Below are 12,811 nucleotides of genomic sequence, written 5' to 3' on the forward strand. Positions count from 1 at the left end.
GACCTAGTGGAAAGAGTACAGGCCTGGGAGGCCAAGGGCCTGGGTTTTAATCCCAGCTCTGCCACGTATTTGCTGGATGACCTTGGACAAGTCACTTAATTTCTCTATGCCTCAGTTGCTTCATCTGTAAAATGATGCTTTTTTATTTAAATGCTATTTTTAAAGCTCTTACTATGTGTCAAGCATTGTTCTAAGTGCTGAAGTAGATATACATTTATCAGGTTGAACACAGACCCTGTCTCATATGGAGTTCACAGTCTGAATTGGAAGGAGGAGAATTCAGTCCCCATTTTCGGATAAGGTAACTGAGGCACAGAGAAGTTAAATGACTTGCCAGAAATCACACAGCAGACAAGTGGCAGGTCCAGGATTAGAACCCAGGGCCTCTGACTCACAGGATCTTGTTCATTCCCCTAGGCTCTACTGCTTCAACTCCCTCCTACTTAAACTGTGAGCCCCATGTGGGATAGGGACTGCGCCCAACCTGATTATCTTGTATCTACCCCAGCACTTAGTATAGTGCTTGGCACATAGTAAGTGCTTAACATGTACCTTTATTATTATTATTATTATATATAATAATAACAATGATATATGATCTCGCTTGGCTCTCTGCAGTGATCAGATCAGCAAAATCTCATGATGTATATTTGTTGTGCCTTCCAATTCTAAACTCTTCAATGTGATGGGCAATATCTAGTACGCTCATTCAGCGCTTTTTACAGTGCTTACACATTGTAAGAACGTAATAAGTACTTTTACTATTACTACCCTGAGACATTTATAAGAATGGTTTTCCGGTGGCTAACCTAATTCCTGACTTTTAGGCAGCTTTTGAAATTATAATACTCTTTTAAACCATTAGCTATAATAGAGTTCAATATATCAAAGTGGAAACTTCCTAACTGATTATTATTCAGCTATCATGTAACTTCAGAGGTGCGTATTTTACAGCTAGAGAGCAGTTGGTTTTCTTTCTCCAGTAAGTGTTAGTAGTAATATGAAATCTCTTGGGTTTGTACTGTTCTGATTATTTACTGGAGTGGTTGTTTTAACAGTGGGCAGCAAGTGATGTAGAAGCACTTTGAGGAGTCATCGGCTTTCAGAAAGACTGAAGAAATATCAAGTTAAACAAATTTTCCATTTTTTAGAGTCGAGAAGAGCTGTTTCTGCGAGCTTTGTGTTTGTGCCATACTGTGCAAATTAAAGATTGTGACAGCATCGATGGACCAACAAGAGGAACAGAGTGTACTTATATTTCCTCTTCACCAGATGAAGTAGCCCTAGTGAAAGGAGCCAGAAGGTATGTACAGTTATGCTGATTGTGGTTGGTTTCAGTAGTTTAATCTTGTTGTATCTTGTTGTAGTTTTCTGGTGAGTCAAAGGGCACAGTGTCTTGTGTTAAAGATTATCTTCAACAGTTATAGAAAACTGGCCTTTGGACAGTGAAGACCAAAAGAAAAATGTTGCCCTACCTTGAAGAGTGAGGCTGATGTTATGTATGTTGTGATGGTATTATGAGGTGTTCTGCCATCAGTTTTAATCTCCCAGCAGCTCTGTTCCGTGGATAGATGAAGCAAATCTATTTTACGGACGAGAAAGTCGGGGACAGAGTTGGTTAGGCAACTTATGCACGATGATGTAGCATGTTAGAAGTAAAGCATGTTGGTATATAATATAGTTAGTAGTAGTACAGTAGTATAGTATAACTAGAAATATCATTTCCTGAGTTGATGCTTGTTGTGTAGTCACCGACCTTCATTTTTATCCACCCTACATCTCAGTTTGTCCCAGAGAAGAGCAGAGGAAATCTAGATTATGTGAGTGCATTAAAAAGAAAATCAGATGTGGTTAACATGTGAAGAGAAAATAAGTAATTCTTTTTGAAGTCTGGCTTTTTTTTCTTTTTTGGACAGGCATGGGTTCACTTATTTAGGACTCCATGACCACTGCATGAAATTAGAAAATCAGAAGAAAGAAATAGAAGAGTAAGTACCGTTCTTCCATGGCCAATGATATTTGCCATTATTTCACCTCCTCAGAAGAATTATGGAGGTACAGCAAGAGAATCTGGATTGAAATGTAAAAGAAAGCTGTTGACATTGACACTGTGGTAGGATGTGTGTAAATAAATTAAAATTGGTTAGGCTATTACCAGTGAATGAGGCAAAACGGATCTCAGTATTTATTGGTTCATCAGTCAAGCTTAACACGAGACAAGTGGTCCTTGGCCAGAGCAAATTGCTAAACTGGACTTGGACATCGAGTTTATTGGAAGTTCACAAGGAACATGGCATTTTCATGGTGAAAGTTACCAGCAGTTCACGCTTCAGGGAATTTCTGTGAGCATTGGTTTAAACTTGTTTTACCAATATAGGTGTTCAGTATAGGTGTTCAATTGCTAATGAGAAACACCATGGCTTACTAGAAAGAGCCCAGGCCTGGAAGTTAAAAGTACCCAGGTTCTCATCACTATTCTATCACTTGCCTGCTATGTGAACCTTTGGCAAGTCACTTAACTTCTCTGCGCCTCAGTTTAAAATGGGAATTAAATACCTGTTCTCCCTCTTACTTACACTATGAGCACCGTACAGGGATTTTGTCTGATCTGATCATCCTCTACCTTCCCCAGCACTTAGCACATAGTAAGTGTTTAACCAATATCATAACTGTTGTTACTGTTACTATCCTCATCAGCATCATCATCATTAGCTCTTAAAATATCTCAGATATAGGAGAGCAGGTAAACTCATCCTCTGAAACTTGTTATATAGGGCTTAGTGAGGTGACAATTAGAAGTTCTTTGTTTTCCCCAGCCATTCTCAAACTATTTCTCATCTCAAATGTAAAGTTTTAACATTCATTCTCAGTGAGGGGGGAAAAAAAAGAAGGAAAGACAAGTAAGATCCAAATGCTTAGATTCCCTGATGACACAGTCATCAGTAAGTGCAAAATCTTCCATAAATGCACAGGCAAATTTCTGTAAGTATACAGAGTTCTATAAACATTGCTTTCTTGGACCCAAGAAAATTACTCTTGCTTCACCATGTGGATCCACCCTGTGAGGGGAGCTGAGGAAAGAATGGTTTTTGACTTCTGGGAAATGAAGCTTTCATGAAGAGGGTCCTGAAAGATAAGCCTCCTACTGCCCTGTCAGTCCTTATTAGCCTTAGTTCTTTTTTTATGGTATTTGTTAAGTGTTTACTCTGTGTCAGACACTACTAAGTACAAGAGTAGATACAAGCTAATCTGGTTGCACAATCCCTTTCCCACATGAGACTTGCAGTCTTAATCCCCATTTTCCAGATGAGGTAACTGAAGTACTGAGAAGTGAAGTGACTTGCCCAGGGTAACACTGCAGACAAGTGGTGGAGCCGGGATTAGAATGCAGATTCTGACTCCAGTGGGGTTCTGGACATTTCCATAAACTGGTTTTCCCGGCAGTAGGCATCTGACATGGTCAGTGGAACATCTTAGTTCTGCTCAGGTAGAGTGAAAATATGACTATTCCCCCAAACCATGATTTAAATGCAAATTTTATTTAGACCTTGTAGCTTCGTGATCAGTTTTAATTCTTTAATCCTCTTCTGTGTTGACCAGTCTCACAGCTGGTAGTAGTTATAGTAGTAACAGCAGCAGTAGTAATAATAATAACCATTGTGGTGTTTGTGAAGTATTTACTATGTGCCAAGAACTGTTCTAAGCATTGGGGTGGGTACAGAGTTAATCAGATCGGACATGGTCCCTGTCCAACATGGGTGACAGCCCACTAGCAGCATTATTGAGTGCCTTCTTGATGTAGGGCACTATAGCAGGCACTTGGAAAGTACAGAATTTTGAAGCGATACATTCCCTGCCTTCGAGGAGTTCAGATTTTAACAGGCTGGGGGGTAATATAAAACATTTACAGCATTGTCAAAATAAATCATTTGAGCAGACATTTGTACATGAGTGCTAAAGATTATGTAAATAAATTCATAAGTGCTACAGCTGGGATAAAACTCAGTATGCTGGGCAATTAAGCAGGGAAAGCTTGTTGGAGGAGGAGCGATTTTAGGAGGGATTCAAGCTCCCTCTAGACTGAAAGCTCACTGTGGGCAGGGAATATGTCTGCCAACTCTTATAGCGTACTCTCCCAAACACTTAGAACAGTGCTGTGCACACAGTAAGTGCTCAATAAATATAATTGATTGATTCAAATGTGGTGCTCAGTAAATATAATTGATTCAAATGTGTTGGGAAGGCTGTGGTCTCTCTGATGTGGGGAGGGAGGGAGTGTTCTGGCTATATATTAAGGTACCTGCCTCCAAGGGGAAAGCAATGGCCCACATGGACCATTCTCAGGATTGACAGCCACAAGCTGAGTCAGGAGCAGAGCCAGACTGGAGAGGGAAACATGGCTTTGTGGATAGAGCACAAGCCTGGCAGTCAGAGGGACCTGGGTTCTAATCCCAGCTCTGCCACTTATTTGCTGTGTGACCTTGGGCAAGTCACTTAACTTCTCTGTGCCTCAGTTACCTCTTCTGTAAAATGGGGATTAAGACTGGGAGCCCCATGTGGGATAAGGACTGTGTCCAACCTGGTTATCTTGTATCTCCCCCAGCACTTAGAACAGTGCTTGACAAATAGCACATAACAAATACCATTATTATTATTATTTATTTATTTATATGCCACGCCTCCCAAGTGAGGATGAGCTGAATGACTTTTTCATAAAACCAGTCGTTCTAAATGCCAAGCAAGTATTTTGGGTCAAAAGTGATTTGTTCGTCCACATCCTGCCTCTGGCCTAGAACGCCCTCCCTTCTCAAAACCGACAGACAATTATTCTCCCTTCAGAGCTTTATTGAAGGCACATCTCCTCCAAGAAGCCTTCCCTGACTAAGCCCTCCTTACCTCTTCTCCCACTCCCTTCTGCATTGCCCTGACTTGCTCCCTTTATTCATCCCCCCTTAAAGCCCCATAGAACTTATATATATATATATTTGAAATTTATTTCTTTTTATTAATGTCTCCCCCTGTAGACTATAAGCTTGTTGTGGGCAGGGAATGTGTCTGTTTATTGTTGTATTGTACTCTCCCAAGCGCTTAGTACAGTGCTCTGTAGACAGTAAGCACTCAGTAAATATGAACAAATGAATAAATGAAAAGAAAATGATTTTATTTGTAAGAATCATCGTTCTGCACTTTTTCTGCATCTTTTCAATGCTTTGCTTTGTGCCCATTTAGTCTTCCATTTTCATCTTCCTGAGGTAGCCACCGCTTTCCTCACACAGACTTGGGACTTTCTCCACTGCTGAGGGGCTGAGGAGTGAGGGTGGGAATAGGTGTAGTTGTTCCTGACCTCTATTCCTGGCCTCATTCCTTCTGGATTCTGGGAAGCAGCTTTTGTTCCCAGCCTTCACTCTTCCTGCCTCAGCCATCGAGTGAGAGATTGTGAGAGGAGACAAAGGAGGTACAGGGGAGGTTTCAGAGCAGCGATACCTCACCACTGGAGGGGAGAGTGGACCGGTCCCAGAGGGAGACTGAGGAAGGAGAGTCAGCTGTTGCGGGCTGGATTCAGATTCAGTTTGGATGTGTCTCAGAGGTAGTAATGGATAAGCTAAGTGGTCCCAGACAAAAATTCGGAAGTATGAGCAAGAAAGATCAGGATTATGTTACTTGGGACTCTCCCTTGGAAATGTGAGCTAATTTTTTTATGGTATTTGTTAAGCACTTTCTATGTGTCAAGCACAGTTGTGCACGCTGGGGTAGATACAAATTAATCAGTCCTTGCCCCACTTGGGGCTCACAATCTAGGGAGAACAAATATTGAAAGCCCATTTTGTAGTTGAGGAAACTGAGGCTCGGAGAAGTGAAGTGACTCGGCCATGGTCACACAGCAGGCAGGCGGTGGAGCTGGGAGCTGGGGTCCACTGGGGTCCTATACATGTGCAAACACTGTGCAGAAGACTCTGTCGTCCTGTTAATGAGGCCCAGATGCCTTTTTGGCCCATCAAGATCTGAACACCACAGTCCTGCGGCTAAACTCACAACGAGCTGGGCAGATACGCCGTTTCGCTGTTTTCACCCCTTAAAACTTTTAGTGTAAGTTGGACCATTTCCCAGGTTGCTCTGGCAATGTAACAGTATTCATTTGTTTTCTCCTAAAGGTATGAACTCCTACATGTTTTAAGCTTCGATCCCGTCCGTCGGCGGATGAGTGTAATTGTGAGAAACAATGCAGGTATCCCCTTTAAAAATATCTCAGGGCTTTCCCCATTTTCCTTAAAGCTCTGCATCTATTCTAAGCATGCTGTCAAAGGAAAAGACCATAAGAGAGGTTCTAGTCAATATCCTTTCATTAGCAAAAGACTGTTTTGGAGCTTGAAGTTTTGATCTTTCGTAGTGGGGCCAAAGGCGTGAGTCTGAAAGCGAGTTAATAAAATCCATGCTCTTAACCTTCGTTCTCAAGTATCGAAACTTAAATTTTCAGGTACCCATTCTTGGAAACCGAACAAAGAAATGTGACAGTTTCCATACGTGCAAACAAGAGTCAGGAGGAGTGTGACTTGGTGGGGGTTGGTCTGACTAATGAATGAGAAGTCCCAGTTAGTGAGGACCCGAGGTTGGCTTTGGCTGGACATTTCTAGGTCAATAACAGGGAGTCTTCTGCGATTATGTGTCGCAGGAGCTTCAGAAGAATTGAAGAGCTAGAATGTAGTGTAGAGCCTCATCTAGGCTGAAGAGTCCAAGCTTCCAATTTATGGATAGTCATTCTGCTAAAATTGACATTAAGGCTTTTATACTGTGAGCCCACTGTTTTTAGACTGTGAGCCCACTGTTGGGTAGGGACTGTCTCTATATGTTGCCAACTTGTACTTCCCAAGCGCTTAGTACAGTGCTCTGCACACAGTAAGTGCTCAATAAATACGATTGATGATGATGAAGGCTGATTTTGATGGAGAATGTAGAGAAAGACTGTCTCTTCATCTGCAGTACTAACGACCATGTGCTACTAAAATTGTTGAGGGCAGGTAATGTTGTACTATTATAGTGGGCTCTCCCAAGCGCTTAGTACAATGTTGTGCACAAAATAAGCGCTCAGTAAATATTATTAATTGAATAATTTAGCTCATTTTCATTTGAAATAATTTGAGTGGTTGAGGAATCATCTGTTTCTTTGTTCTTTAATCTTGCCAGTATCTGATTGATCATTTTTCATAGACCCCTTCCCCCCAAAAAATCCCCTCTTGTCAGAAAATAAGATTTTTCCTTTTTCATTGAGTGTAATTATAAATTCCCAAATCAAAGATTTAGAAATAAATTCTTGTCTTACTCTGCACTATAAAAGAGTGACAAGAGTATGAACTCAGCAACTGACTGTGATTCTTCAACGGGCTCGCAACTACCTAATACTAAAGGATGTTTGGATCCTCTAATCTTTTCCTTTTTTTCCTGTGTGGTGGTTCTTTGTTTCAGGAAAGATACTTCTCTTTTGTAAAGGAGCTGATTCAGCAGTTTTTCCCAGGGTACAAGCTCACGAGATAGACCTAACTAAAGTTCATGTAGAACGCAATGCATTGGTGAGTCCAGAGAAAAGAAATCTGTTTAATGTTTGGGAATTTTTCACAATATTTAATTTCAAGTTAGCTTAATCATTATAGTCTAGAGTGAGTTTAGGCTTATTGTTCTAAAGATTGCAGTCAATAATAATTCCAAACTTTCCACTCTCCTGGTTCTTGGTAACATTTTAAAAATCAAAATTGATGATTATTAGGAACATAGTGCACCAGTGTTGGCTTGTGTTTAATATAGGAGCTCTTAGTTTTCTATGCATAGTGATATTCACCATCTATTATTGGAAAAGTATCGTTTAAATATATCTTCTATTGTCAGGATGGGTACCGAACACTTTGTGTGGCCTTCAAAGTATTAACTCAAGCTGATTATGACAAAATTGACCGGCATCTTTCAGAAGCTAAAATGGCATTACAGGATAGAGAAGAAAAGCTGGCCAAAGTTTTTGATGATACAGAGACCAACATGAATTTGCTTGGGGCCACTGCAGTGGAAGACAGGTAAACAAACAATACCACTTCACTTAAACTGGATCTGTCCTACCCTAATAGAATGTTGATTAAGTAGGTAAAAAGGTTTTTTATTAGGAAATGTGAAAAACATCACCACAGGTTGTATCAAATAATTACAATTATTGGTGAGGTTTGAAGTGATTTCATGGAGCCTAAAAATCTTCTGGCTACATTTCCATTACTAGGAAAAACACTGGTGCAGGATGCAGGAATTGCCAGCATTTTTTTGCTGAAGAGCCAAACTAGATGGATTGTTTGTGCAAAGAGCTATTGCTAAATCACGCTTCTTATGGTTCAGAGTGAATTGTTGTTCCATGTGGCTGTTTTCACAGCAAAAGCTGTTGCTGCCTGGGAAGTTGAGAAAGGGGAGAAGAGAGTAAAGGGAGGGGGGAAGGAAGAAATTTGTTGTTGAAATAATCTGGAATCAGTGCATTATCTAGTGTAAATGCAGAAGTAACTGCTGAGATAATGAAAGGCTAAAATGATTAAAAAAAGACTTTTGATATTTTCAAGTATGTTTGGTTTTTCCTTTTTTCAGTGAAAGGTTAGTTCCTTTGTTACTCTTGGAAACATGAAAAAATATTTTTTCTTAAACAATATTTTGTCCGTTTCGCCCCTCAAGAACCTAAGTGTTTGCCCATCCAACTCTATGTCACACAGATACTTTACCATTGGCTTTAAAGCAGTCCATCACTTTACTCTCTCCTATCTTACCTCTTCGACTTCCTATGACAGCCAGCATATACACTTCACTCCTCTAACTCCAGCCTACTCACTGTACCTCTGTGTCATCTATCTCTTTGCCTACCTCCTATTTTTTGCCTCCATCCTGCAACTCCCTCCCCCGTCATATCCGACAGACGCTCACTTCCCCCATCTTCAAAGCCCTATGAAAAGCACAACTCCTCCAAGAGTCCTGCCTTGACTAAGCTTTCATTTCCCCTGCTCCCTGCCCCTTCACTATCACCTTTGCACTTGGATTTGTACCCTTTATTCACCCCATCCTCAGCCTTACATCACTTCTGTACGTATCTGTAATTTGTCTTAATGTCTGTCCCCCCGTCTAGACTGTAAGCTCCTGGTGGGCAGGGAACATGCCTACCATCTCTGTTATATTGTACCCTCCCAAACGCTGCATATATACTAGTGAATGGATTGGGATTCGAGAAATCTGGATTAAAAATAGTTTGCCATTATTTTCAGACTTCAAGACCAAGCAGCAGAAACAATTGAGGCTTTGCACGCTGCAGGGATGAAAGTCTGGGTGCTTACCGGAGACAAGATGGAAACTGCAAAATCCACCTGCTACGCCTGCAGACTTTTCCAGACGAGCACTGAGCTATTGGAACTAACGACAAAAACCTTAGAAGGAAGTGAGAGAAAAGAGGATCGATTGCACGAATTGCTGTTGGAGTATCATAAAAAGTTGGTGCAGGATAGTCCCAAAAGTAGAAGCCTTAAAAGGTAAGAAAGATAGCCTGGGCACCTTATATTTCATGTCAGTGAAGACATCAATCACTGTTGCTTACGCAAAAGACACACCATTTTCTCTTCATGGTTGTGGGTTTGCAGTTTTTCATTCTGAAATCACAGTCTTATCAATAGTGAAGTTGTAACTGCTTTTTACTTCCCAGATTTTCTGTGCCTTCTGTATATAGATTTTCTCAAAGCTTGAAAATTTACTTAGCTTTAAAATCCTTGAAACCACTACATTAGTCTTGTTTCTGGAAGAATACAGACATTAACTTTCCATGGTAGGGGGCCCTATTTTGAATTTTTAAAAATCAATTTCTTTTAAATCTCAGTTCATTTTTCAGGTTCGGATCCATTTTGGAATGCTACCTCTTACATGGAATATAGTGGGCTTTTTGGTGGCGCTGTTAATAACAGTACAATATGTTTTGTTTTAAATTTGTTAAAATCATATAACAACAATGTTGGGTTTAATTTTGGTCTGTATTTTCATGCTTCACATACTACAAAAGTATCTGCGTGGCAGATTTTTCTTTGATGCTACTATTTCTTTCTGGCTTTGGGAAATGAGGCAAATAGCTAAGTGAATGTATCCCAGCCAACTTTGGCACCTCAGTTTAGAATAACAGACACCAATATCCGTCCAAAACTTAACCATTTCCAAATCATGGTTTGGAGTATGAGGTCTCTGTATTGGAGCTGGAAGAATCATGACCGGTGAGGAAATTCCGGACTCTACAGAGCCATGCAAAGAGAAATGTACTGAAAGAATGCATATTTGACCATTCAAAAATGACCAGATAGACCATTCCAGAGTAGATGTTGCTTCTTTTGACAACAGTGGATGTTCTGAAAATTCATCACACATGCAAACACTGAACTGTCTTCCCCATACATTTTGGCATTGGAAATGTTAAGAAAAAGGTAAAATTTGGTTCTAAGGCTAACACTAAAAATAGGATTTGCAGGTAGAAAAATCAGGTTAAGTTGGGTGAAATCCAGAAACTTATGCACACTTTGGCCTTATTATAAAACTGCTGTTTATCCCTCAGTCATCTCAATTTACATTGATGAGTTGCCCCACTCATGCCAGTTACAGAATGCACAAAGACAGGAAAGTGAATTTCTGTCTGCTGCCTTTATTACATACTTGGCATAAATTAACTTTCCCTTAGGGTAAGGGTCTATCTCAAGAGTGTACCCGAATTATGTGTTCTTACCTTGTTTGTGACTATACTTTGGAAGCAATATCCAAGACTTTTTTGAACAAATTAAGATTTGTCTAGGACGAATCTACCAGTTAAGCTTTCATTTTGTACTATAAGAAAATTAGATTGGTTGGACTTGATGTATTATTTACAAAGCTAAATGGCTCATTACTTGGGAGTGACTCATTACTTGGAAGCGTGGCATGATTTTTAAAGGACTTGTTCCACTATCTTCCTAGCTATAATATAGTTAGGCTGATGGTTCTATAATTTCAAAGATTTTTTTTTGCCTCTTATGGACAGAAAAAACATTTCCCCCACCTGAGACTTCTCATTTTTCTTTTTCTTTTTACTATTGGTTTTGTTAACAATTACCTTAAGTCTTCATATTTCAGTGTTGGCGTCATTTTCAGTGACTTGTTAAAACTATTTGAAATGATCTTGATCGTGTCCTACCCAAATTGCTTGTATCCAACCCAGCGCTTAGTACAGTGCCTGGCATATAGTTAAGCGCTTAACAAATGCCATTATTATTATTATTATTACTATGTGCCAGGCACTGTGCTAAGCGCTGGGGTGGATACAAGCCAATATGGTGGACACAGACCCTACCCCACATGGGGCTCACAGTCTTTATCCCCATTTTACTGATGAGGGAACTGAGGCACAGAGAAGTGAAGTGACTTGCCCAAGGTTACACAGTCAACGAGTGAGAACCCAGGGCCTATCCACTAGTCCATGTTGCTTGTCAAACAAAGGTTCAAACAAATTTTGCTTTCATTTTCAGAGACTGGTCAATACATCAAGAATATGGATTAATTATTGACGGCGCAACATTATCACTTATATTAAATCCTAGTCAAGATTCCAGTTCAAGTAATTACAAAAGTATTTTTTTACAAATTTGCCTGAAGTGCACTGCAGTTCTGTGTTGTCGGATGGCCCCTTTGCAGAAAGCGCAGGTAAACGATTCTTGAATATTTTTCACTGTTCGTTAGCAATTTAGGAGCAAGCATGATGGTGGATTTCAACTGTCTCTTGGCACAGATAAGGAAAAAGTGGCTCTGTTAAAACGGTCTTCAGTGTTACAGCTTTTTGTGTTTGTCAGCTCCGGTAATTGCATGTGCATTAGTGTCATCTTCTAAAAAGAAGCCTGGTTCAATGAGCAAGTTCTTTAGAAATTGATATTTTAGGAATGTCTACTTGCCTTTGTCAGTGGTGGGTATTTATTTCTCCCCTTTAGCAATACCTCTGTGCTCCCTTCATCTTGCTTGCATGCCTCCTGAATCAGCACACAGATCCTCCTTTTCACAGTTTTATCCATTAATCAGTTTTTCAACAGTTTACATTGAGTGTCTACTGTTTGCAGAGCATTCTACTAAATGTTTGGGAATAGAGTGAGAAGCCACAATCACTGCTCTCAAAGAGTTTACAATCTAGCAGGGAAGCCAGAACCAAAAAGAATTATAGGTAGGGGGAAGAAGAGAATGGAGAGGTGGATATGCCTCTAAGTAAGTGTTTAAAAAGCAGACTACGTAAACTGATATGTGTGGAGGTAATAATAATAATAATTTTGGTATTTGTTAAGTGCTTACTGTGAGCCGAGCACTGTTCTACACGCTGGGGTAGATACAAGGTAATCAGGTTGTCCCACATGGGGCTCACAGTCTTCATCCCCATTTTACAGATGGGGGAACTGAGGCCCAGAGAAGTTAAGTGACTTGCCCAAGGTCACACAGCTGACACGTGGCGGAGCTGGGATTAGAACCCATGACCTCTGGCTCCCCAGCCCGTGCTCTTTCCACTAAGCCACACTGCTTCTCTTGAAGCAGGTGCTATAGGTAGTTATATGTGCATAAATGCAGAGTTGGTGCGGAATAATAATTATAATAATTGTGCTATTTACCCACTTACTGTGTGCCAGGCACTATACTAAGTGCTGCAGCGTGGATCAGTGGAAAAAACCCGGGCTTTGGAGTCGGAGGTCACGAGTTCAAATCCGAGCTCCGCCAATTGTCAGCTTTGTGACTTTGGGCCAGTCACTTAACTTCTCTGGGC

The 12,811-nt window shown here is 40.4% G+C and overlaps 1 protein-coding gene across 9 annotated transcripts in view; it reads left to right on the forward strand.

Moving 5' to 3' along the window:
- The window catches only part of ATP11C (ATPase phospholipid transporting 11C), a 138,726-nt gene that overhangs the window by 91,510 nt on the left and 34,405 nt on the right, over positions 1-12,811 (forward strand). For all 9 annotated transcript variants that reach the window (XR_005451626.1, XR_005451627.1, XR_005451625.1 and 6 more), the window contains exons 14-20: positions 1,152-1,303; positions 1,917-1,988; positions 6,153-6,226; positions 7,462-7,565; positions 7,879-8,060; positions 9,276-9,536; positions 11,541-11,715. Coding sequence is in view for 6 of the 9 variants with exons in the window: in XM_038748573.1 (XP_038604501.1) it covers positions 1,152-1,303; positions 1,917-1,988; positions 6,153-6,226; positions 7,462-7,565; positions 7,879-8,060; positions 9,276-9,536; positions 11,541-11,715 (1,020 nt within the window). In the remaining 3 variants the exon portion in view is untranslated. The remainder of the gene's footprint in view (positions 1-1,151; positions 1,304-1,916; positions 1,989-6,152; positions 6,227-7,461; positions 7,566-7,878; positions 8,061-9,275; positions 9,537-11,540; positions 11,716-12,811) is intronic.

This window comes from Tachyglossus aculeatus, chromosome 6 (genome assembly GCF_015852505.1).
Source record: "Tachyglossus aculeatus isolate mTacAcu1 chromosome 6, mTacAcu1.pri, whole genome shotgun sequence".
Classification (NCBI taxonomy): Eukaryota; Metazoa; Chordata; class Mammalia; order Monotremata; family Tachyglossidae; genus Tachyglossus; species Tachyglossus aculeatus.